Source organism: Mastigoproctus giganteus, chromosome 1 (genome assembly GCF_048544385.1).
Source record: "Mastigoproctus giganteus isolate SK-2022 chromosome 1, ASM4854438v1, whole genome shotgun sequence".
Taxonomy (NCBI): domain Eukaryota; kingdom Metazoa; phylum Arthropoda; class Arachnida; order Uropygi; family Thelyphonidae; genus Mastigoproctus; species Mastigoproctus giganteus.
The window spans coordinates 232,035,551-232,063,237 of NC_143575.1; the positions used below are offsets into that span (position 1 = coordinate 232,035,551).

The 27,687-nt window shown below is 36.2% G+C and overlaps 1 protein-coding gene across 2 annotated transcripts in view; it reads left to right on the forward strand.

Annotated features, from left to right (window-relative positions):
- The first annotated feature begins 728 nt into the window (after window positions 1-728).
- LOC150091601 (mucosa-associated lymphoid tissue lymphoma translocation protein 1-like) overlaps window positions 729-27,687 on the forward strand; it is a 143,114-nt gene continuing 116,155 nt past the window's right edge. The window contains exons 1-3 of one of the 2 annotated variants that reach the window (XM_090384838.1): window positions 729-792; window positions 1,044-1,310; window positions 24,924-25,087. In XM_090384838.1, the coding sequence (XP_090240964.1) occupies window positions 1,180-1,310; window positions 24,924-25,087 (295 nt within the window). In that variant the 5' untranslated portion in view covers window positions 729-792; window positions 1,044-1,179. Of the gene's footprint in view, window positions 793-858; window positions 886-1,043; window positions 1,311-24,923; window positions 25,088-27,687 lie in introns of those variants that run through there. The other variant, XM_090384845.1, reaches the window with a different exon arrangement.

Consider the following 27,687-nt stretch of genomic DNA (forward strand, 5'->3'; position numbering starts at 1 on the left):
TGAGCGTATACAGAGAAGGGCAATAAGATTGGTGAGGGGAATGAAGGGATCCTCTTACCAAGAGCGGCTTAAGTTCTGTAAATTGCAGTGGGTGGAGACTAGGCACCTGCACGGTGATCTGATTGAGGTGTAAAAAGCCTTGAATGGGTTGAGCACGCTGAATTCTGATGGGGTCCTTCCACTTGTTCAGATTACGAACCTAAAGGGAGCATAAATTCAAATTAAGAAAAGACAGATGTAGAATAGGTGTGCAGAAAATTGCCTTTAGCCAGCGGGTGGTTAGTTGCTGGAACAAACTTCCATCTGTCGTTGTGGAGGTTGATAGGTTGAATAAATTTAAGGAGGAACTGGACAGGCATTTTGAGGGAATAGTGTGATTCTTTTATTTTTTTTTTATTTATTTTTTTGTATTTTTGATTATTATTTTTTTTTTTGATTTTTGATTTTTTTTTTTTTTTTTTTGGCTGATGCTGTATAAGCTCCTATACTTGCTTTCTTGCATCACATGCCACTACTACTACTACCAGACATAACAACAACCACCCTGTGTACTTGGTAGAAATAACGTTCCCGAAGTGGAACCCCCAAACAGGGTAAAATAATATAAGAGCAATAATAAAAGACTACGTAAACTATGCCGTCCACTTGTTCCGTATAAATCTGTTGTCACACTGCCATGGAAAATTATATTTTTTTGTGTTACTCGCAGAGAGTCGCTTTCGGCAAATGATAACTTTAAGTTATCGGATGTTTGTTAAAAACGCGATAAGAAAACTTAATATGTTAATGTTGGTACATCTTTTCTTTTGTTAAATTATGAAATTGTAGATTATACATGGATAATGTTATGTGATATGAATTATTTAAAGACCATTAAGTTAAAAGGTAATCGAAATTAAAAGATAGTGGCAACTCTTAAAATCGTAAGAAGTGTCACCTGCTAGTGCAGTTGGTGAATTACTGACCATCCCTTTTTTATTATTCTTTGCCTTAAAATGTGTAAATAAATTATACTACTTATATAATATTATTTTCCCATATAGGTAAATGGAGCCTACTTTCATTGATTTAACTGGTTTGGATGAAAAGGAATTCCAGGTTTCTCTGAGGAGATGATACCATTTTTGCATCGGTGTTGCTTTGTGTACTGCATGATTTGTCTTCTCATAATTGTTAGCCATGTTCAAAGTTGATTATAATGTCAATATATTAGACCTTGACTCTGAACGGTTATATACATTTATAAACCTTTTGACGGAGTGCAAAAGATGGCAGTCATTGTTAGAAGTAGTACCTCCTTGCTACTCAAGGTAATTAAAATAAATACGTAAAACTTTTATGTCAACAAATAAATAATTTTTTAGTTTCTGTTCCACAGAGGTAGAGTTTGGCTGCCAGTTAGTGGCATCAGCTCCTCATCCCCCAGAATCTAATAATGTCCAAAGTTTTGGCAAAGTGTTTATATTGATTGCTTTGACAATTACACCAAATTTCGGTAATCTGGTGTAATTGTCAAAAACTTTATTTTAAGGCTGTTAAAAACATGTTCACCTTGGTGCACATGTTTTTAATAGCCTTAAAATAAAGTCACAAGGTGCACAAACAACTCTGTTGTTTACCCCCCACCCCCCTTTCTGTGATCATTGGGCTCTCAACAACCATTCCTCAGTAAATCTAGCCTTGAAATGGCAGTCTCCTGTAATTAATGTAACCAGATTCTCTGTAACCCAAACTGAGATGCAGCGTTGGTGAGCAAAAAAAATAATATAAAAATTTGCAACCAACTTTGCATGTCGATACTGAAAACTGTATGTCAGTTGAAGGCTCAGAATGGATCAGAGCACACCAGAATGCTGTTCTGGTTCGTAACACATACACACCACTAATATCAGTACATATTTGATTATAACAAATTTTATTAATGAGCATACTGTTTTGTAAAATTTTCCATTTCAACTCATGCATTATCTGAAACAGAATTATTATATTTGGAGGATAGTGCTACCAGTTGCAAGCACTCTTGGTAGTAGGTAGGATTATACTAAATTTAGCAATTGCTTGATTGTCAGGATTAGACTGCCACAAGTATTAGAAAATTTTGCTCTACAAATATTGAATTTATGCTGCCTTTTTGGTGGGGGGAGCTATAAACAATTATAATTTAGGATTTGGTAGCCATTAGCAATGATAACTCTAAATTATTTATCATTTCACTCTTAAGCTTAAAAACGTAGCCAGCTGACAATTAGTGATTGAACACAAGCAAAGGGCACAGTTACTCTGGCACAGAATAGTTGACAAAATTCATTGTTTACATTTACTTTCCTTCTATTTCAATTAGTAATTTCAAAACCGCATTTTATTGTATATTTATATGTAATAATGATTACATAAATCCACATAAACATCCCAAAAATACAAGTACTACCTAATTTATTCTGTGTAATTGCAAATTACTGCAGATATCTATTTTTTATTTTGGGTTCTTGCTACATGTGGCAGAACCATTAGAAATGTGATGTCCTCGTGGATAGCACAGTCGGTACAATCGCCATCCTTCCAACACCTTGTGTAAATGACCCGAGTTCGAGTCCCATCAATGACTTGAGGAATATATAATCAATTCATTTTGTGTTTTTTGAAGTTTTGTGTTTTTTACGGGCCTTTTTTACAATGTGGCTGAGTTAGTCAGTCTCAAGCAAGGGTAGCATGTTTTTTTATACCAGAAACTTGGGTTTTCGTCCAGCAAACAGAAAATCAACCTCAGATACTGAAAACTGCATGTCAGTTGAAGGCTCAGAATGGAGCCTTCAGCTGACATGCAGTTTACTGAAAATATACATAGAGCAATATGGCCTTAGTTGCCGATGCCCCTAAAAACCATACTACTACTACTACAATGCAGAACTGGAATTTGGGGAGTACAATGTATACAGACAGGATAGGAAGGGAGGAGGTGTTATGCTGTTAATTAAGAAAAATATAAAATCAAAAGAAGTGCATCCAGTTGATATAGATGAACAGTGCACTGTTGAGCCAGTTTGGTGTGACATAAGCACTGCGAAAGCAAAAATAAGAGTAGGAGTGTGTTATAGGCCTAATGACTCGAATGAGTACAAAAGAACAATTGTACAGAAAAATAGGGAGTGGGCTTGTAAATCAGAATGTCTTATAATGGGGGATTTTAACTTCCCAGATATTGACTGGAACTTGTGGGTTGGTCACTCACACACTAGTAAGACTTTTGTGGATTTATTGGATGATTGTTTTCTGCAGCAGCGTGTTCAAGAGGCAACCAGAGAGGGTAATACCCTTGATCTGGTTATCAGCAGTGATCATTCATGTATTAAGAATTTGCATATAAAGGAACCACTAGGTGGCGGTGATCACAGTGTACTGATGTGGGATTTACTTAAAGATATAATTACCATCAGGGGTAATGGAAAGGGTTTTTGCTTCCTTCAAGGTGAGTACAGTGGTATCAGACAGTTTTTAAATTCTGTACAGTGGGATCAACTGACGATGTTACCAACAGTAAATTCTAAGTGGGAAGCATTCAAGGAATTAATTGTGGATGCTACTAAAAGTTTCATACCTATTAAGAAATATTGTTCAAGGTTTAGGCCTAAAAGGTTATCAAATGAACTAATGAGACTCGTGAGAGAGAAGAAAAATGCATGAGATGCATATAAATTATCAAGTGACTTAGAAGCCTATGGCAGATATAAGCTAGTCTGTAACCAGGTCACAAAAGAGGTTAGCAGGCGAAGGCAGATTACGAGAAATATTTGGCAAAAGATGCTAAGAAAAACAGCAAGGATTTCTTTACTTATATAAACTCTAAAAAGAAGGGGATGAATCAGATTGGTCCACTTGATATCGATGGTTCGACTGTTGATGATCCTGCTCAGATAGGAAACAAATTGAATGAGTATTTTGCCCTTACATTCACACATGAAGAGTTATTAAGGTTTGAAAATGCCAGAAGGTTATCAAATTGTAGCAGGGTGCTTAATGATTTCGTAATAACTGAGAGCAAAGTGGAGGAGCAATTGTTGAAGTTAAACATAAGAAAGGCACCTGGGGTGGATGGGATCTATCCAGTTATATTGAAAGAGGTGGCAAAGCAACTAAGCAAACCCTTAACCATAATTATGAGAGCATCCTTGGACTCAGGGGAGGTCCCCAAGAACTGGAGATGTGCAAATGTATCCCAAATTCACAAAGGGGGATCGAAGGGTGACACGAGTAATTACAGACCAGTTAGTTTAACTTCTGTTCCGGGTAAAATAATGGAGTCACTGGTTAAAGATGCATTGCAGGATCATCTAGACAAGACTGCAGCAATAATTCAGACAGCATGAGTTTGTTAAGGGAAAGTCTTGTGTGACAAATTTGATAGGATATTATGATGTGGTTACAAAGGAACTGGATGCAAAAAATAATTTTGATATCATATATTTGGATTTCAGGAAAGCTTTTGACACTGTTGCGCATGGAAGACTTGTACAAATTGGAGCAGAATGGTATTAAGGGTAAGTTGCTACAATGGATAAAAGGATGGTTGAGTGGGAGAAGACAGAGAGTGGTAATTAATGGTGCTGCTCTTCATGGACTCCCACATGTGTCCACGAAGAGCAGCACTACTCCACTAATGTGGAGTCCCACAGGGTTCGGTGTTGGGTCCTCTGTTGTTTTGTATATTTATCAATGATATTGATGAAGGTATATCAGGCTTAGTGTTAAAGTTTGCAGATGATACAAGGGTTGGTAGGGTTGTTAATGGCAGTGTGCTAGTGCAACAGGATCTAGATAATTTGGGCAGATGGGCTAAGAAGTGGCAACTGAAGTTTAACCTTGACAAATGCAAAGTACTGCATATGGGTAGAAGTAACCCTTGAGAAACGTACCAACTGTGTGGTACTACACTTAGGTGGTAGAAAATGAAAAAGACCTGGGAGTAATTGTGTAGTCAGATATGAAGTTTTCTGAGCAATGCAGATTATACCGATAGCTGGAATTGTGTTGGTTTTTACGTTATTATGGTGAAATGTGTTTCCCCCTCACTGATATAAAACACATAAATACATTTTCGAAATCTTCTCTTCATTCCTATCGTGTTGCGTTCAGTTGGGGTGATTCCGCGTTTGACTGTCATTTCTTGTAAACATCGTCAATGATATATAGGAATTTTGCTAGCAGGGAAAAGGAGGTGATTGTCCCTCTGTATAAGGCAATGGTCAGGTCACGCTTGAGTACTGTGTACAGGTCTGGAGGCCTCATTTTAGGAAGAATGTAGATTTGCTTGAGCATGTACAGAGAAGGGCAACAAGATTGGTGAGGGGAATGAAGGGATCCTCTTACAAAGAGAGGCTTAAGTTCTGCAAATTGCAGTGGCTGGAGACTAGGCACCTGTGCGGTGATCTGATTGAGTTGTATAAGGCTTTGAATGGGTTAAGCACACTGAATTCTGATGGGATCCTTCCACTTGTTCAGATTATGAACCTAAGGGGACATAAATTCAAATTAAGAAAAGACAGACGTAGAATAGATGTGCGGAAATTTGCCTTTAGCCAGCGGGTGGTTAATTGCTGGAACAAACTTCCATCTGTCGTTGTGGAAGTTGATAGGTTAAATAAATTTAAGGAGGAACTGGACAGCATTTGGAGGGAATGGTGTGTGTTTTTTTTTTTTTTTTGGCTGATGCTGCATAAGCTCATACACTTGCTTTCTTGCATCACATCCCACTACTACTACAAATGTGATGCTTTACTTAGCCTTATAGGATACAGTCAGTCCTCATATAACACGTGTTTACATTACACAAATTCGATCATACACGATTTATAAATAGGGAGCGATATCTTATATAACACGATTCGCCTTTGTGTTTACAAGAAATGACAGTCAAACGCGGAATCACCCCAACTGAACGCAACACGATAGGAATGAAGAGAAGATTTCGAAAATGTATTTATGTGTTTTATATCAGTGAGGGGGAAACACATTTCACCATAATAACGTAAAAACCAACACAATTCCAGCTATCGGTATAATCGCAAATGCGATTAGATCGAGTTTACTACCAGTTTATAACAGATTCCAGTAGCAGGAACGCAACTGGAAATTGTTTAATGGTAGTAACCCCCAGAAATGTGCTTTAGTAAAATGTGAGGTGTTAATAGTGTATATCTGCCTTTACGGTGTTGTTTATTCAGTTGCTACACGAGCGCAGCTTTGTTTATGTGTATCAGGCGTGCCTCCTTGTTTTGTAATTGTGCTTTATTCCCTAGAAATGAGTAAAATACTAAAAGGTGTGAAAAGGAAGCGTTCTGGTGAAGACGCTGCAGATTCAGAGAGAAAAAGAAAAGCAATATCGATAAACAGAGGCGGACTGGGTCAAAAATTCTTACCCTGGAAAATTTGTAGTGGCCTCATACTAGCTTTTATGGCCAAAATCACGCCTGCCTCCGGCCCACCGGGGTTTTCCCGGTAAGGCTTATGGCCAGTCCACCTCTGTTGATAGAGAAAAAATATGAAATTGTGAAACGCTTTGAGCGAAATGAAAGACCATGTGATATTGCACGTGCTACAGACCTAAATGAGGCGACGCCGAGAATTACAAAGAATGCAGAGAAAATAAAAACAACTTTGATAGCAGGAACAACTCAAAGTGTAATTAAAATCCATTAGATTAAGACACAAAGAATTGGAAGAGATGGAACGGCTGTCATCTGTTTGGATAGAAAATCAAATAAAAAACAAGTTTGCTTACGATAGAAGCAAAAGCATTAGCAATATTTTATTACGTAATAGTCGTAATAAAATACTTACATATTTTATTATGATTATTTGTAATGTGTTTGGTAATGTTTTGGTTACAAATGTGTGTTCAATCTTGGGTAGTCGGCACCTAACCCTATTTTTCCCATAGGGCCTGTTGTTTATATTGCACGATTTTGCATTGCACGAGGGTTTCTAGGAACACAACTATCGTGCTATACGAGGACTGACTGTACTAGGAAAAATGCTATGAAAACAGTACTGTTTTCTGGTACTTATGGTCACTTTTGCCCTAATCGTATACTTCATGGTTGCATGTAAGATTAGGATCACCATAACCTGAAGAAAACTGCTGTATTTTAATAGAACTGAAAGTGATTCTATTTGTTATGATCAGAATAGTATAGACAATCACAGCAAATATGAAATCAACATTTTAAGTGATGTAAGTTTCTTTAAATAAGTATCTTACTTTCACTCAGGCACTTGTTTTATTTCATATACAGCAGGCTCCCATTATAATGCGGTTCGCTTTACGCTGATTCGCTATAACGCTGTTCTTATATTATAACCCCTATCTGACTATAACGCTGTCACAGATCACTATAACGCTCTTTTACAGATTGCATTTTTGGCATATTTAACAAAATCGTTTCATTCGATGGAGTTGATAGCTTGAAAATGAATAGCAAAACGGCATTAAAATTATTGAAGAGGGATATTATGTGTTATACTTCTCAAGTTTTTAACATAGATGAAGCAGGACTTTTGTGGAAATGAATGCCCAAAAGAAGTTTCATATTGAAAGAAGTAAAAAACATGCTAGGTTTCAAAGTGGGGAAGGATCGGTTGACTTTATTGTTGGGTGGTAACGCTGCTGGGGATTTAAAATTAATACCCATTTTAGTTTATTTGGAAGAGGGCCAAAGTTCAACCCAAAATTGACACATTTTTCTTGATTAAATTCATCAATTAAATTAAATCAATTTAGATCAATTAAATTCATGATTTTAATTGGAATTAAGTTTAATTTTGTTATGTAAGTAGTTACTACATAATTATATATGTATGTAATGCAGAATATTTTATATGTACAAATATTTGAATATTAAATATTTTGACCGACATTTGGGCATCTTTTCACTACCGTTTATTATTGATTAGGAAATATCCTATGGCACCGACCACAACTCACAAATACATATGTTCCCTTATGGGAATGTAGCACGCTCGCTTAGCACGGATTCACTTAGCGCTCTGTTTTTACGGAACGAATTATCAGCGTTAAGCGGGGGTCACCTGTATAATTAATTCATTTTGTGTTTTTTGAAGTGCAATCTTTGAAAATTTCTAATGTCATTGCATGCAAGAAATTTCATGTAGATGAATTTAGATCTGCACCTTATTTTATGATGCCTGCACTGATCATTATGCAACATATCCTTATTTCCTGTGTCATATGTTTAATAATGCAGAAACCTTGATTTGCTCAGAATGATTGTACGTGCAGTGCTACTACAACTGGTATCTGACCAAATTGATACGTCAGGTTAAGTTAGGTTATTTGAAAACAAAAGCAGTCGTGTGGTTGCTGCTATATTACTTCATATAACTGGCTTGACATTTGACACCATGAACATATGTAGGGCTTACATAATGTAGCTGTCTCTCTAACTTGTCAATATTGCATTTTCATTGAGATTATTGCAACTGATGTTTGATTGACAGCATTCCTCCCCAACTAGATGTTAAAACAAACTCTGCCTCTGCTGTTACAGTAGCTTGCAATGTAAAATTAGAAATTTTTCATTGTTATAAAACATCTTCAATAAATACATTGAGATTATTTAAAATAATTATTACATTTATTGCTAATTGCAGCCCTTTAAATTGACCTATAAGTGGAATGTGATGTGTTTGTGTTGCTCCAGCATTATATTTTTGCATAATGGTACAATGGCTTTGCTACTCATTGCCTATTTGCAAGCAATTTTAAGTTTCACTTCCTGTTGCTTGTAGGCTGGAGAAATTCTCTGTAAGGGATTAGTTTCACTCACAACTATAGTTACTATGTATTAGGTATTTATTGCTCCAAGTTTAAGTATAAGTTTTGTTTCACAGAAACGTTTTTTTTTTTTTCCTTTCTGTACGTGTAAACTGAGTAACTTGTCAATATGTAATATACAGACATGATAACTAACCTCCATAATCTTCTTCTTTGGTGTTTATTGTAAACAGTCAAATCCAATAACAATGTTAGAAGCTTACACTGAAAGGACAGAATTCATAGGATACTTGGTTCCTGGGAATGCGATGCTGTCATCCCTCTTGCTAGTGGACAAACCCACCACTTGACAGTTTTATAGGTACACTGCATTCATGTAGAGGGTAATTCAATGTCAGCATGGATAAACATTGTGAGTTAACCTCTTTGAAAGAGCGATGATAGTGGATGCCCAAGCATGGGTCACTCTGGTGGAGGTGGTACAGAAATTGCACTATCACTGTTCAACAGTATCAAGGGTGTATTGGGAATATGCCATTTCCGGAATAACATCTCATTGTGGACAGTGCTGTGGCCGGAGAAAGGTGTTGGATGAATATGGCCATCAACATCTGTCTCACATTGTTTCAGCCAACCGGAGAGCGACAGTGGCACAGATTGCCACTGACTTCAATGAGGGAAGTGACAGAAACATCTCCACCAAGATCATCAGGCAATCATTAGCCACAATAGGTTATGGGAGCCATCAGCTCACCAGAGTCCCATTGCTAACACCATGACACAGGACTCTATGCCTCAACTGGCCGAAAGAACATCGGCACTGGACTGGACCTTGGCTGATTGGAGACTGGTCTTCTGGTCTGATGAGTCCCATTTCCAGCTATTTCGAGTGGATGGGAGGGTATGTATCTGGTCGGACCTGTTTAGGCAGGTGAATTGTTAGTAATGGTCTGAGGCATGTTCAACTGGCACACATTGGCACCTCTGGTACATCTAAACACATCTCTGAATGGTCCAGGTTACGTGTCCATCCTTACAGACCATCTGCATCCCTTCATGATCATGCATCCACAGGACAATGCACCTCCCCACAGAGCCATGGTGATTAGAACATGGTTCGAAGAGCATTCTGCAGATTTTACCACCATGGAATGGCCTTCCCACTCATTGGACGGCGCCTCCGTAGCCAGGTGGGAAGGAGCAGCAGTGCATAGCATATGCTTCTTGATTAGACCGGGGTTCGAGCCTGTCACCACCAAATACAGAGGATGTGGAAAGGTCAGGGAATGACCACCGCATATCCCGGAGCAATATGGCCTTAGTTGCTAATGCTCCTAAAAACCAAATAACTAACTAACTAACTCATTGGACGTGAACCCTGTGGAGCATCCTTCGGATGCTGTAATGCAGCAAGCATGAAGGAAAATACCTGTGAAACACTGTCATGAACTAGTGGACTCAGTACCTTTCCATGTGACTGTCCTTATCAAGGCAAAAGGTGGGCCTACCCGTTACTAGGTAGGTGTCCCATGATTTTTGTCCACTCAGTGTATAACATGGCTCTACATTAATTTCTTTTTTCTTTCTGGGGAAATAGGTACTGATCTAAGCACTATAAAAATGCACCATGTTCATTATTATGGCAGTATTTTTTAAAAAACATTTTTTTATATATTTTTTTCAGTTAATGGGGATTTTTTGTACTTTTTTTTTTTCATGACTTTAGTGATTGTTGGTTAAATCTGTCATTCACTAGCACTCAGCACTCACTTGGCACTTGTTTGTTTGCTGTAGTGCTCTGTATTTTTATTTATTTAAAATTTTTTTTTTTATTCCCTCCCAGAGTTGCACTTTCCTCCCCTGGAATAGCACTATTCATTCCAAATTCCTTGGGTGGTGTAGTTACTCATTTGTATTTAGATGCTGAGAGTCCCTGTTGAAAAAAAAATAATTTTAACGCTCTTCAATTTGATTTCCTGATCAACTGAAATTCACAGTGCTTACCTTAAATGTGTGTTCTCTTTTTTTTAGCTGCACAATAGTACCACTCAGTGCTGTTTATAGTTTGGTTTTGGTTTCCAGTCATTTGTGGTTTATCTGTATTTTGTGTCCACATGATTGATTTTAGTTTACCATGTTGGTAGTTTCAAGTTGTCTGTTCATTGCCCCAAAAGTTATTGTTCATATTCATGATAATTTTTGTCTCTGTTCACTTTTTGTAGCTATTTCTACTGGCACAAGTTTCCTGTGTCCATGGCTGTAAAATGCTATGGTCAGTAAATGCTGTAGGTGGAAAATGTATATCAAAGAAGTCACTGCTTATTAAAGCAGTCACTGCACCATTTCTTATACATTGCAAAAATATACACTTTATACATCCTCCTGCTTGGCAGTGTTATGTGGATCACCAGATCCACATAATCCTGCCAGGTGAATCACACAACACTATGTAGATCACTTGGCAGTGCTATTAGGATCACCAGAATTTGAAGAAAACTGCCGTCTTTTAATGGAACTGAAAGTTGTATTCATCATGAGCAGAACAGTACACGGGGATGTCCATGTGTATAGACATTGTTTGGGTTGTTTAAACAACATGTTCATTATTCTTAACAGGTTTTCCTGCCGAAACTGAACTAAGCAATCGCCTGTATTTTCTTTCTCCCAGCCCAAATCTGCCAATGACATCAGACTCTCCTTGGTTTCCTACTTTGGCATTGAAATCTACAATGATGTATTCAATGTCTTTTTTGGGTGTTTGTGCCAATGCTTCTTGAGCTTCAGTGTAGAATGTTCCATAGAGTCCATGGTGTTTTCATGGTGATGAAAAATACTGAACTAGGTCACCAGTAGGGCCTACAATACCGATATTCCGGTAATTTTTTTTCCAGTATTCAAATCCCGGTATTGATACAAAAATATCAGTTTTTCAGTACTAATTTAAAAAAATAATTATCCATGATTTATTCACATAAAGGCTATAAATTCAACAACAATAAATCATTAATACTGCTGAATTTGTAAAGGAGGGATTGTTATACACAGTACAAATGCAACGGAAACCTGAAAACGTCATGAAACTGTAAGACAAAATCTTACAAATATATTTCTCTTAATAAGTATAGTGTGTGTGGAAGTAAAGCACTTAAGGAATAACGAAAACATCATTACAGAAATATTTCCATTAGTGGCAGTAGGCCTGGTAGTGCAATTAAGGAATATGGTGTGAACAGTGGTTTGGCAGATGCGGAAGGGTTAAAATTAAAAGCTTCTGAACAATAGTTTAATCCCTCTATTACACCACTACTTGAGGATGCGACACTTAGTGCATTTTGGGAAAGGATGTCAGGGTATGGAGAAGTTCAAAGGTATTGTGAGCAGGTGATCTTGGGGTAAAAGATGAAAGCATTTTGTTTTGTGGGAAAAATATTGTTTTTCCCCCCAAAGGAAGAAGAGTGAGTTTAAAGAATAACACCATGATTAGGTCATGTTTAAATTAGATAGGGATGCTGTGGAATTTTAAATTCGATAAGGGGAGATACGTAAATGCATGCAAGCCCTTCTGGGGTTTGCACATAAGCTTGCATATAAAAAAGTAGTACAAGGGGATTGTAACTTGCAATCAATTCAATAAATAAATAAATGAGAAGGAAATAAATAAGGTGCTTGCACCGAAAGAAGGGTTTGTGGTTGTTGTTCTGAGGGGGTTGCAGACTTCCAGTGGTAGTTCTGGGTTCAGTTCGGGTCCAGTTCTGGGAGTGTCCAGCTATATAGTGAAGGGTTCCGCTGGGTATGTTCCTGTGTTAGAAGTTAATCCGGAAGTTAAATAACAAGCCATTCAGATAGTGCCCTGGCTTCTACTACTGCTGTGGTTATTTCCTTCAGTATTAACAGAGAACTGTTCCCAAATTCCTGAAATAAGACAGTACTGGAAGAGCTATACAGCAGAGATGCAGAGTTCAACTAAGAAGAGAGAGACATTACCGCACTCCGTGGAAGGAACCCGCACAAAAGAATCCCACCGTGTAAGAGAAGGAATGTAAGTCCTCTGAACTGTGTTGTTTTGGAAATGGTACTTAGATAAAGTGGGAGATTATTTTAGAGTAAGGTTGAAGTTGAAGAAACATGAGAAATAAGGAAATGTTTAGTATTGAGTTGGTTTATTGGTTGAAGTTGTAAAGAAAATTGATATTGCTAAATTAAGAGAGATTACATGGAATTGTTATCATTAAGTTAGCAACTTATGGATTGCTGTTGCGAAGAGAATTGATATTGGTGGTTAAGAGAAATATGAGAAAGTGTTAAGATTGAATTAGTTTAGTGTTTAAAGCTGTAGAGAGTTGAGATTGTTAATTGAGAGAAATTTTATGGAAATAATAACATGTATTAACAGATTAAATGAGAAAAATGAATAAATTAGATGTAAATGAACACCAGTTATGTATTGTAAGTAGATTTGTATGATAAATGACTTTTGTTTTATATTTGTGTCATTGCTCTTGAGAAACTGACAGCTCACATATAATATATATATACGATATATAATATATATAGGGTGTCTCAAAAATACACGGCATAACTTCAGGAATGAGTTCCTCATATGTAGACAATAAAAATATTTAATATCAACATAGTTCCGGAAATGCTTGGTTTCAGAATTTTGAAGGTCTGTCTATGACACTTAACTGTTCACATTACCTTATAGTAATTGTTCAAAATGTCCACCTTCTGCCTGAATACAGGCCGCACATCGACGTCTCATGTACTCCCGAAGATGATGCCAAATTCCTGGCATGTTTCGTATTGTCTCACAACCTGCCACAATTCGATTGCAGAGAGTTTCCACATCAGCTACTGGAGTTGAATACACCAATGACTTTAAATGGCCCCACAACAAGCATGCACAACATCTAAAATCTCCTCCCCTACTTCAGGAATCGTAGATCTTGGTCGTCCTCTGTCGGCAGTATGAGGTGTAAAGGTCCCATGTTTACAAAGGCGGTGATGGATACCTTCAAACGTTTTCCTGTCTGGACATCTTTGTTCTGGGAACCTTTCGTGGTACAAACGACGAGCTCCAGAGCATTGCTGTCCACCAAACCGTACATAAAGTGCATATCCGCTTGCTCCTGATTTGAGTACATGGTCGGAATGGAAAACCACCAGATTCTGTCAGTACTCTGTGATTGCCCCAGGGGCTAATCTTGGGGACTTGACTAAGTGACTTATCAGAAGTGTAATTAGTGAAGTTTGATTTAAATTTCTTTATTGATTTGTTACGTTTCAAGTTTTCTGTTGCACGAAGTGCATAGATTAGCTGCCCTACGTTCTCGACGTCTGGGGTGAGCGGTTAGGGGTTCATCCCCCTAACCGGCTAAACGGGTATTGAGTTGGTGGGGCAGAGTGAATTTGGTTAAAATTGTATTTTGTATTGTAAAGTTAAAGTTGTAAATAGTTGGCAATTACAGCCTTTTAATATGTTCGGTAAAAAGTCGAGCGCTGGCTCTCTTTCCAAGAGAAAAGCACATATTGAGAGGAAAGTGGATAGTGATTCAGAAGATTCAGAGAGTGGAAACTCTGAAGTTCAGGAAGAAGTGGAAGAAATAGTTCCTGAAGGGACACCACAGGATACAGCTTCTAAAAAGGGAAAGCAGGAGAATTGGACACCAGAAAAGAAATTAGAAATGATACATAATATGAAGAAGTTGTTGAACTCTATGATGAAAAGTTCAGGACAAGGACCAGTGGTAACTAGTTTAGAAAAAATAGTGGAGGCACGAGAGAGATTAAGGGCTCTCCGATTACAAAGAGAACATCGAGTAACGGGCAATGTAGCAACCAAGATTATGGAAATATGGGATGATCTAGAAATGGTCATAGTAAAGTTGGAGATAGACCTACAAGTGAGTAGGGTTGAAAAGAAAGATACTCAAGAACAAAATAAAAAGGAATATGCTACAGTGGTAAAAGAAAAGTGTGCTGCAAAACCCAGGGTAGCAATTATTACTACCAAGAACAGTAAACATAAATGTAGTGAAGATATTAAAAAAGATCTAATTAGAAATGTGAGACCTGAACTACAGAATGTTAAAGTCCAAAATCTAAGAACTGTTCTGGATAATAAGATCATCCTTGAAGTAGAGTCAGAAAAAGATATAGATATGCTCGCTGATTGTCCAAAGTTTAAAGAACTAAAATTGTGTGTAGAAAAGGTACCGAAGCGAAATCCTAAAGTTTTGATTTACGATGTGGAACTAGATGTGAATAAAGATGAATTGAAAGAACAATTATGGATTAAGAACTTAAAAGATTATGGAGTAAACCAAGAAGTATACTAAGAAAGTTTCAACGCGATATCTGTGAACAAAGCAAAGAGCAAGAATTTGAATAACTGGATAGTGCAGATAGCAGGTCCTGTCCATAAACAGTTGATCAGAAAAGGAAAAGTGTTCGTCAATTGGTCTGCCTGTCGGGTCCGTGACATTGTCACGGTAACCCAGTGTTACAGATGCATGACTTTTGGCCATATTGCAAAGTCCTGTAAAATGAAAGCGTTCTGCGGACATTGTTTCACCGAAGGACATTCCTATAAAGATTGTGTGAACAAGGAAAAGCCACCTTGCTGTATAAATTGCAAACGTAGAAAACAAACAGCAGAACATAATGCTGTAGACCATACTTGTCCCGAGTATGAAAAGGCAATGGCCTTAAATCGAAGAAGAACAGATTATGATTAGAGATAGTGCTGTGCTTGGAGAGAGAGACTCAGTGTGAGACTACAATTTTATCATGATTAAAAATTTTTTAACCGCCGTACGAGTAGAGGTCTTCCTCCACGAGGAAGGGGCGGTAACTGTGGTCACACGGGATATTTGCTTATCTCTGTGTGACCACAGGCTAAAGACCGATATAATGATCTATTTAATCAACAGAAATGTTTAGAATAATTTTGGCCTAATAACTATTGCAGTGATGATAAATCACACAAATAAAATTGTAATAAAACAAAAGATTAAGACTTTTGCGCAGATAGGCAAATTGCCTGGGTGGCGCACTGAAGGTTCTGTTGCTTAAATGGAGTACTCTGTGATGAAGGAAATTCATCACAAATCACCTTCAGTAGATAAGACATTCCGGTTAATAACTCGGGAACCAAGCATTTCCGGAACTATGTTGATATAAAATATTTTTATTGTCTACATATGAGGAACTCATTCCTGAAGTTATGCCATATATTTTTGAGACACCCTGTATACTGGTGTGTGTGTGTGTGTGGGGGGGGTAATATTCCTCAGTTCCTGGAAATTCTTATTTTTTAACTCAGTCAGGTAGTTTGTAGGGACTTTGTGCTTGAGAGCAGCTGCTGTACAAAAATCATAGCAATGGCCACTGACAGCAATACTAAGGTACAGGGAAATACAAATTAATAAATAAATAACTCCTGCCCCACAACTTAGATTTGGTTTCCTCACCAAGCTTAACCATTAGTCCCTTTCTTTCGTTAATACGGATGTAGTGCCATAAAAAGTCAAAAAGGAAATATTTTTTTATTTTTGATAAAAGGGAAATAAGATTTTTTTGAAGATGAGGAAATAAGGGGGGGGGTTAAACTGCAGCTCGTTTACGACTGTCCCAGTACAAAGCACCAACCAGCGCAGAATTCAAAAGGGCATTTTCTGCCACTAATTAAATATGTACCAAAATTAGATCCAGTTTAAACAGTAACACTATTGAGTTTCTTAAGAGCTCACTTTATTCGGACAGGTAGTGTGGATGCTTATTTTTTTGTTTGTTTTCAGTATGTTTAAAAATTTTTTTTGTTTGAATATTTATTATTGTAATAAAAGTTTGATTTAAAACGTGAATTCAAGTAATTACCTGTTTTTTCCTTACTTTATTGCACCTAATTGTCATCAAAATTTATTGCGAAAAATGTTTTTTTTTTTGGAATGCCGGTATTAATACTGGCACCAAGCCCATACTCACCAGATGTGAGCCCCGGTAACCCCAGGGGCTCACATCTGGTGAGTATGGGCTTGGTGCACCCAGGGTCCTCAGCTGGATATCATCATTCTTCTCTTTCTTGGTGATTCCTTTCTACTTCTGAGTCTCTCTCTCTCTCTCTCTCTCACTCACTCACTCACTCACTCAGGGTAATTCGGGTTTTGGCTGGTGCAGCATAAGCCTTGGGCTTCCTTGCACCGTATAGCTAATCATAATAATAATAATCCCGGTTTCATAAATTAAAAATACTGAAATAACGGTATTAAGATTTTGACCGGTATTGTGAGCCCTAATCACCAGGTCTTTCTCCATATAAGGTTCCATAATTTTACGGTAAGTTTTCTTGCACTTTATGAACATGTATTTAAAGTTTATATATATTAAAAGGTTTAAATGTTTCTGGTACACTTAGTATTTTGAAGACTAAATACACAAGGCATTTAGTCTTCAAAATATTATCATTATCTTCACCATTTGGCATCATTGCGGAATTAACTTCACAACCGTCTGCATTATCGGGTACCTGCCTGCCCACCGATCAGTGAGCCAACAAGCTATGAAATGCGTCTGGGTGGTGGTGCCCACTGAGAATAAATAACAGCAGTTTCCTCTACTAGAGAAGCATTATTTATTCGAAGTAGTGCAATACCTGGTATCTCATCATGAAGGTAGCCACAATATGAGATAAAATCAAACGATGCCGTTACACTACTTATGTATTTAAATTTATGGGTAAACTATGGTGTATTTACAACGATATTATATAGCTACACTTAATATAATTATGTAGAAAATGGTGCCTTAAAATTATAGAACCTTATATGTATGTTTTCTGAATCCACATAATGTGAATTCAGTTAGTACTCTGTTTTTCCGGCTCCAAATAAGAGTACTTATAAGGCTTCAGCAGTTTCGAAGTACATAATAATTACATATGAATATTCTTCAGTTCTCATTAATTAATTCGTTCATTTATATTGGTTAGATTGTTGTAAAATGGCAATAATGTTTAAAAAATTTATCTTAAAAAAAATTAAATAGAATCTTAGAATTTTTTGGCTATTGATTTTTAAGATAAGAGAATACAAGACTTAAGCCTAAGGTAACCCTGAGACGGAAATTTTTGAGACTCTTGTATAACGATTAGACCGTCAATTAACCTTTCACACAAAACATACAAAGGACAAGTATCTTCCTATGTCATAAATCAGAACATTAAACTGACTTAATTGGAAAAAATTATCAGATATTAACAGAGACCTTTGAAAATGAGTGGATGATTTCACCAAAATGCTCTTATCAGTTGTTCTTTCAAGGCTGTCTTTGGTATACTGGTTTTATTGTTAACAAACAGCCTCTTGCTCTTCTTTGAAAGAGGTTTTTTTTTTTTTTTTTCACATTTGTTCAAAATAATAGAGTAAGAGAAAAGTTTAAATTTTGGAAATTTGTTTTTATTGGTGCAATATTAAATATTAGCGCGCGCACACACACACACACACACACACACACACACACACACACACACACACACACCCCCCTATTCAAAGGACATCTACTGATATGATTCTGCTACTTAGCTTAAGTCGATAGAAAATCGATATACAAGTAGTAGTTTATAGCCTGAACTACTGATGTTGCAATGCCACTTGTCTTCTAGCATAAACACAACAAATAGCTCTTATAATGAATATTTCCTATTAATTTATTTTTTGACTGGTCATCATCATCATCATCATCATCATCAGCCATTTTCAATCCACTGCAGGATGAAGGCCTCTCCAGCAACTTTCCAGTTCCTTCTGTTTTGAGCACTGGCCATCCATTTACTACTCAAAAACTCATGAATTTCATCTATCCATCTCCGCCTTTGTCTTCCAGGTTTTCTTCTAGCTCCTCTTGGGTACCATTCTGTTATTTTCTTAGTCCATCTGTCATCATGTCTTCGAGCTATGTGTCCTGCCCAAGACCATTTTAGTTCTTTAGTTTTGATAAGAATGTCCTTTACTTGAGTTTGCTGCCTAATCCATGTGTTTCTCTTCTTATCTAACATTCTAATTCCCAATATAATTCGTTCCATTCTTCGCTGTGTAGTTCTTAGCTTCTCTTCCATTCTTTTGGTGAGTGCCCAAGTTTCACTTCCATAAGTCATGGTGGGGAGTATACATTGATTCATTATTTTACGTTTCAGACAAACTGGGATATTGCTCTTCAGTATGTGACTATATTTCCTGAATGCTATCCATCCAAAATTTATTCTTCTCTTGACTTCCAGCCATTTATCATTATTACAGCTAATAACTTGTCCCAGATAAGTATATGACTCCACCTTTTCAATTACTGCTCCTTCAATCATTATTTCCCTTTCCGTGGCATACTTGTTCATCATTACTTTTGTTTTAGCCATATTCATCTTTAGTCCAAAATCCTTACTAACTGTGCATAACTGATTAAGATTTTCCTCTAATTCTTTGGGATCGTGGCTTATGACCACAATGTCATCTGCAAATCGTAAATGGTTTAGGTACTCTCCGTTCACATTGACTCCTTTCTGCGACCAGTCTAATCTTCTGAAAGCTTCCTCAAGGGCAGCAGTAAACAGCTTCGGAGATATTGTGTCTCCTTGTCGAACTCCTTTCTCGATTTTAAATTTGTTTGACTGGTCAGCAGTAACTAAAAAAAAATTGTAAAATTGAATGCAATGTCATGTTTGTAGTTGCAGTAATTATTTTTTGAAAACAATTTTTCACAGCATCATTCATCCATATACATTTACATCATTCATCCATATATATGAGGGTAATTCAAAAAATAAGTTACGCTTCACCATTGTAGCCCAAGAGACATTTATTGAGGTATGTAACATTATGCAATAGAAAGCACATACCCTGCACTACTTTTCCACATAGTCACCGAGTTGGTGTAAACAACTCCCGGAATGTGTGACTAAACATTCGATTCCCTGATGATAGAAATCCACTCCTTGGTCATCCAGCCACCATCGAACTGCTGTTTGCACCTGCTCATCATTTGAAAATCGTTGCCCCCTAGATGTTCTTTGAGCTTGCTGAAGATGTGATAGTCACAAGGCGAAAGATCAGGACTGTATGGCGGATGTTGCCATACTGCCCATCCAAAAGTTTGGAGCAAGTGTCATGTTGTGCGTGCATTGTGTGGCATGGCGTTGTCCTGAATGAGAACAACACCTTTGCTTAACTTTCCTGGCCTCTTGTTTTTCATGGCTGTTTGCAAAGACCATAATGTTTGGTAGTATGAGGCAACATTAATTGTTGTGCCTTTTTGCCATAAATTCCATATAAACAACTCCTTCACAGTTGAAAAACACAGTGGCTATGACTTTTCCTGCTGATGGTGCAACTTTGAATTTCTTCTGCACAGGCGATGTTGTGTATCTCCATTCCATAGACGCTTTCTTCGTTTATGGGGTGAAATGGTGCACCCACTTTTCATCGCCAGTGATGATGATGCGCCGTAAGAAGTCATGGCCTTCCACAGAATAGCATTGAAGGAAGGCTAAAGAAGATAAAAAATGTTGACCTTTGTGTTCGTCTGTCAGTGAACGAGGAACCCATCATGCACACAATTTGCAATAGTTAAGATGTTCACGGACGTTGGAATGAACACTGCCTATTGAATTATCCAACTCGTTTGCCCTTTCTGCAACTGTCAGTCTTCGATTATTCCGCATCGCGTTGTCTGCAATTGTTGACATTGATGGCCTTCCTTTTCGATCAGCATCCGTCAATTCTGTGCAACCACTTTCAAACTGCTGGCACCACTTCACTCTGGCTGGACATGACATTGCATTTTCCCCATACACCGCTGTTATTTCATGATGAATCTCGGAACAATTCAGATGTTTCACCCACAAAAATCGATCGTACTGTTCCGCATAGCTCGAACTTGGAGTAACATTCTAGCTGATGTGCCATTATGAACGCTTGCTCCTACACAACTGTTACCTTTATGTCAATGAAACTCACCTACCAGGGGTGCACGATATGAACTCCATTCCGCGCAGCTCCATGTTTGTTGCACAATTATACCAAGAAAGTTCCTCCCAAATAAATTTCAAGAATTTATATTCCACAAATGTTTATTACTTTCATTGTTTAATATTTAAAAAAGATAATTCTAGAAAGCTTAAATACCAGTAGTAAGCAGAAATTATATGAATTAATTATTTCTCTTATTGTATTAGTGAACATGCATGATTCAGTTATGCTCTTCAACACGCTTTTGCCCCTATTTACATTGATTCGCACCGGGGTGGTCACCTCCCATATACTAGGTGCAGCATTTCAGGACTTGCATACAGGGGTTATACCCCAAGGTTACTAATAGTCCCATCATCATGAAGGTTCGAAGAGAGGATTTGGTTGTCATAGAATGACCTAACTTCGTGAAATTTGGTCCACTTGAATCACAAGTGTCATCTGGTTATCAGTTCCATCAGCAATTTAGACTCCCATCTAGAAAGCCTTAGTTTGTCATGCCTGAGAGAATGTCTATGACAAACATGAGAAGAAATACAGTAGCATGTTCATAGTTGCAATAGTTATTTTATAAAAGAAAATTTTTTTTCATATTATCATTTGTTCATTTTGGGGAGGGGTATTCATTTATCACACATTAATATTTCTCATGCATTCATTATAATTAATTAAATGAACAAATAAAGTAAATTTCTTGGAATGATTATTCAGTAGTTGAAGCTATGCACAGGGCATGAGAACCCTGATCAAATTTCTCTTAAAACTTGGTGGGAGATTATTGCACAACAAAAAAACAAAGCTGCCGCTTGTTCTAAAATTGCTTACCTGGAGTACATTGGTTAAATAATAATCAAATATCAGTTTATGTCACTGGCTGCTAATAAAACAAAAGAACAATGTCTCTGAAAAACCCTCTGAAAAATTATAAAAAAAATTTTTTTTCATATTATCATTTGTTCATTTTGGGGAGGGGTATTCATTTATCACACTTATTAATATTTCTCATGCATTCATTATAATAAATTAAATGAACAAATCAGAAAGTAAATTTCTTGGAATGTTTATTCAGTAGTTGAAGCTATGCACAGAGCATGAGAATCCTGATCAAATTTCTCTTAAAACTTGGTGGGAGATTATTGCACAAAAAAAAAAAAAAACAAAGCTGCTGCTTGTTCCAAAATTGTTTACCTAGAGTACATTGGTTAAATAATTAACAAATATCAGTTTATGTGACAGGCTGCTAATAAAACAAAGGAACAATGTCTCTGAAAAACCCCAAACTTGCTGGGGTTTTTCAAATTTTCTGTACTGTAATCAGAAAACTTTTCTTTTTGTTTTCCTTTTCAGTTAAAAAAGCAGTGAAGATTATTTTGCAAATGATACAAGATATCATTTGCAAAATAATAAAAAAATAATAAAATAATAAAAATAAAATGATAAAAAAGTGTCTAGTTCTTTGAATTTATTCAAACTACCCACCTCCATAATGCCACATGGGAGTTTGTTCCAACATTCGACCACCTGCTAGCTGAAGGCAAATTTTTTCATGTTTATCCTGCACCCATCTTTCCTCAGTTTGGATATATGCTACCTCATGTGTAGTCTGAGCAAGAGGAAGGGTTCCATAGCATTGACCTTACATAGTCCATTCAAAGCCAGTCAGATCTCCTTGCAGGTGCCTAATTTCCAGGTGCTGTAATGTGCAGAACTGAAGCCTTTCCTGATAAGAGTGCTCTTTTGTTCCTCTAATCTCTTCTCTGTACCCATTCCAACAGATCGACATCCTTCCCAAAATTAAGCCTCCAAATCTGCTTGCAGTATACTCAAGATGTTGCCTTACCATTGCAAATGTGATAATCACCTCCTTATCCATGCTGACAAAATTCCTGTCGTTGGCACAACCACGAGCTACCCTGACAGCCTGTCTGTACTGCTCAAAACTTCATATTTTACTGCACAAATACCACTACTCTTTTTCATTTCCCGCCATCCTGTAGGTTTGTTAATCTGGTATTACTGCTCCCTATATGAACTACCTTGCGTTTGTCAATATTAAATTTCAATTGCCACTTCTCAACCCATCTACCTAATTTGTCTAGATCTTATTGCATTAGCATAAACTGATTACTGTTGTTAACCACCTTACCAACCGTCACATTATCTGCAAACTTAAGCATTAAGCCTAGATATGACTTGATCAATATCATTAATAAATATAGAAAACAGCAATGTACCCAGTACTGAATCTCAGGGCACTTCACTAATAACATTAGTCCATGAAGCAGTGCTCATTGATAACTACTCTGTCTTCTATGACTCAATCATGCCTTTTTCCATAAAAGTAAACTGCAGCCATTATCAATCCACTGCAGAATTGAAGCCTTCTCAACTATTCATGTTTATTGAAATAGTGCGGGTTGGAAGATCGACTGTATTTGGCAGTCAGGGGCTTGAACCCTAGTCTAATCAAAGAGTGTGTGCTACTGCACTCCCGCTCCTGACCACTCGGCTACAGAGGCCACCCCTTTTTCCGTAGCAGTAACTTTCCCATAATGCCATGCTGAATTAAACAGTCTTTTCATGTGCAACGGTACCAAAATGCTTTTCCGAATTTTGATATCAGAATCAAATAATTTTGGCATCAAAATTATTTTATGCATCCAGTTCCTTTTGTTATTGTGTCATAGTATCCAATCAGATTGGTCAGACAAGATTCTCTTAACAAATCCATGCTGTGACTGCAGTATAATTGTATTGAAACTATTTCTTATCTTTATTACCTCAAAAAAAACTGATTGATGACTAGAAGCACCAACTTACTGTTATTTTTGAATGTTATTGTAATAAAGTTAATTGTCCTGCTGACTGCAAAGAGAAAAATGCATTCTTGGAAAAGAGAACAGAACGTGTGACTTGGAACACTCTGAATAAATTAGTTACGAGGTATAGTATAAACATGTATATTTCAACTGATGTATTCAAATTTGAGTGAACCAACTGAATATTAATGGAACATTTGAAGTTGAATTAGAATGACAAAATGAATTTGAATGCTGACTGAAATTTAAATTAAGATGAATTTGAAGGAAGCAAATTTTCTTTCCTGTTGAAAGTATTAAAAAAAAAAAAATTGCAATCAGACAGACCAATAGGATAAATGCTTCAGGCTGAGAGCCAAAGCATCTGCAGCTCTGGTACCCCCATTCCCCCTCCTCTCAAAACTGCTTGCACTTCAGCCTTTCATTTCTTTGGACATTAAGTTGTCCAAGAATGCTACAGCTTGGTATCTATTACACAACAAGGATCTACATTTCAGTTTAAGGGAGAAATGTTCTAAATTTTAAGAAATCCCATGAAAACATTCTTTTTTATTATTATTGTTCTTATCATTTATTTTTGTTCAGTATTTTTTAAATAAGTTTAGCAAATCATAATTAATTAGATCATCATTTTGAATTTAGTAAAAAAAAAATAAAAAATAAATTTTTATGATTAAAGCAAAAAGGGGTGCTTCACGGGTACCGCTCAAGCATTTTTGTTAAATCACATTTTTATTAATCACGTTTTTTGAACTGTCAAAAACTAGTGGGATAGATAAACATGCATCCTGTTGAAGGATTAAATTATAGACATATTTTACTTTAATATGTGTACTTAGTAAATTATACACATTGAAAATGTGTTTTGAGATGTGTGTTGCAAAGGTATTATTTGTTTTGAGATGAAAGAATTGAACTTTAAGAAGTTGGAAGGTCTACTGATTATAATATTCTTCCACCAACCGTTTTTGAGACCAGTGCTCTTTGAAAAGGTTGGAAAAATTTTCATCCCATTAGTTGTCAGGATTTAAATTTATAAATATAGACTTTTCCCAAGGATGGATGTGCCAAACCAACTACAGTACATGACAGTTGATCTCATTATGACCAGAAAGATGTGCGATGTGTTTTTTTTTTTCCTTTGTTTTTCTTATAATAAGATAATTATAAAGGCTTAATCTGTTTTTATGTTTATGAGTTCTAGTGGTCACTATTGATGATCTTTAATATTTATTAAAAATGAAATTATTGTTTCATTATGTTCTTGCCTATGGCTTTATTTTTGAATTTAAATTTCAGCACAAGGTTGGCAGAAGAATTGGCACAACCTTTACGACCATATATGACACCTTCAAAAGGATTGATACTTCATCTTGGTGCTCGAGGGGTTACTGTAGGAAAAATGGTGACATGGTTAGAAGAAATGAAATGTGAGCCTGCTCTTTTATGTTTAAAATCAGATGGTAAGGATTTTATCAAAATAAATACCAGTGCATATTTCTAACTTGCTTTTTTTTCCCCCATCTTTTTCATTATGAAAGAAAATAGTAAAATTATGTTAAAATTTAAATTTTTTAAAATTCTGCTAATTTCTTCTTATTTTTGTTAAAAAATATAGTTATAATAAACACCTGAGAATAGTTTGCCATAATTGTTCAGTTAGCCATAAAAAGAGCAAACTTTATTCAGCAGGGTTTTCATTTCCAACATAGTACATGTGAAACAGCCCATGGTACCCTCTCTCAATTTAGAAAGCAACAAAGATTAGTAAAAGAACTTAGTTTATAAAAACTATCATTAGTGATTTATTTACAAAGAAAATGTATGGGATAGCAACTGCTCTGGCTCACAATGTTGATGATCTAGAAATACAAGCCAAAAACAATTTTATTAATTTATTAATCGCTCATGGTAATAAATTAAAGGCTACTTTCCTTGTCAATTACGATTATGAATGATAAATGAGAGATGAGTACAAAGAAGTATATCATGAATGTGAAAACATTAGTGTATTTCTGCCAGCATTGTGCCACAAAGGTGATTTGTTTACTGATATGATCCAGTGAAGTATTACAACTTCAAATATTTATTTTTTATTCTGAGTTTTTAGAATCAAAACACTTTTCCTTACAACAGACAAGTCTGCTGGCTACAAACAGAATTTGTTGATAGCAAGTTGCCAGCTGAGTTTTTTGAAGTGTTAAGTTTTATATTATTTAACTTTAATTCATAAAAAAATAAGAGAAATTTACCTAAAAAAAAAAAAAAGCAGTGTTCTATGCAAAATATTGAGGTAAATTTCTCTTATTTTTCTATAAATTAATATACAGTGTACAACTCATTGAGCATCACAGCTCTGTTTTATTAATCATATTTAACTTTAAATATAATTTGGAGAACCAATTCATCATGCAGTAGCACTGTTTAGTGAATAAGTTTTTTTGATGCTAATTGAAATTAATTTATTTTGCAAAAAAAAAAAAAAAAGTAAAGAAAGTTGTTTTCAGTACTCCTCAGTTTCATCAAAGATAAAGAAATAAATATTTTGTAGTGTCAGTTCAATGTGAGAACCTACCAAATGCTGTTGTCAAAGAAGAAATAATTGATCTTCAGTGATTCTTAATCACAAAATGGGATGTATTCTCTCCCTGCAAAGCTAGCAATGTATCAGTTACCCATGAGGTCAGAATATAGAATTTAGCATGCATGCAATTAACTACTCACTTATGTGTTAAAGCTGTTATTCTTAAAGAATGATAATCATGGATAATTTCTCTTCTATGTCTGGAAAATTTACATCAGTCTAAACGTTGGCCTGTCTACAAGGTATAGAGAGATGTGTGATGCCTTTTTGTTTCCATAGTAGGGCAGGAGCAAGCAAATCAGTTCAACAAATGTCGCTTTTGCCTTACAAAAACATCTTGCTTCTCAACTAAAATCAAACAACCATTGTATTGAATTATCCTGATGTTTCATTTGAATTGAAGACCTTTATGCATTGGAAATTGCTGGTTTCTTCTCTATCAGTTTCATGACATGAATTCTCAAGAGATAACTACATCAATATTAAAAAAAAAGCACATACTACCTTCATCAAAATGAAGATGAAAAAGCCCTGTTCTTAATAGAACAAGCCAAACTTTTTGAACTAAACAATGTGCTGAACTTTTGAGTTAAAAAATTTGAATAGTAGGTTTAGTATTATAATGAAAGCTATCTAAAGATGCAAAGTGCATGAAGCATTTTCTATGAAAAAAGCTTGTTTCTCTAGTTTAATATTTTATCTGCTTATTCCATATATTAACTAAGTCTGTTTTAAATATATATTATATATACTCTTTTGACTCTACAAGATTACTAGGTGATAATACATTCCAGTAGCTGATTACTCTTTTACAAGACAGTCTGTATTACCCATGTTTGCATCAACCTAGAAAGAGAACATATTCCCTAATTATTAAATTGCTCAATATTACAACTCTTAGATCTTTTTTAAGCACTGTATTATCTCCAGTTGATAGTTTAATGTAGGATTACTGTAATCCAGATGCAGAATGTTTACAGAAAGGGTAGACAAAACAAGAGGGAGGAGACGAGTTATGCTCATGATTAAAAAAAAAAACATATAGACTCTAAAGGAGTATGCCTGGTGTCAGTTACATAAGCACAGGAAAAAAAAAAAAAAAAGGGCGCCTCCGTAGCCAGGTGGGAAGGAGCAGCAGTGCGTAGCACACGCTTCTTGATTAGACCGGGGTTCGAGCCCGTGACCACCAAATACGGAGGATGCGGAAAGGTCATTCAGGGAATGACCACCGCATATCCCGGAGCAATATGGCCTTAGTTGCTAATGCTCCTAAAAACCAAATAACAAACAAACAAACAGGAAAAAAATTAAAATGAAGATAGGAGTATGTTAAAGGCAAAATGACTTTGATGAGTATAATGAAGAGCTATACAGACAAATAGAATGGGCTAGTAAATCAACATGTCTTATAATGGGGATATATAACTTTCTAGCTATCGAGTGGAACATTGATCTGATGGTTATCTGTACAATAGCAGA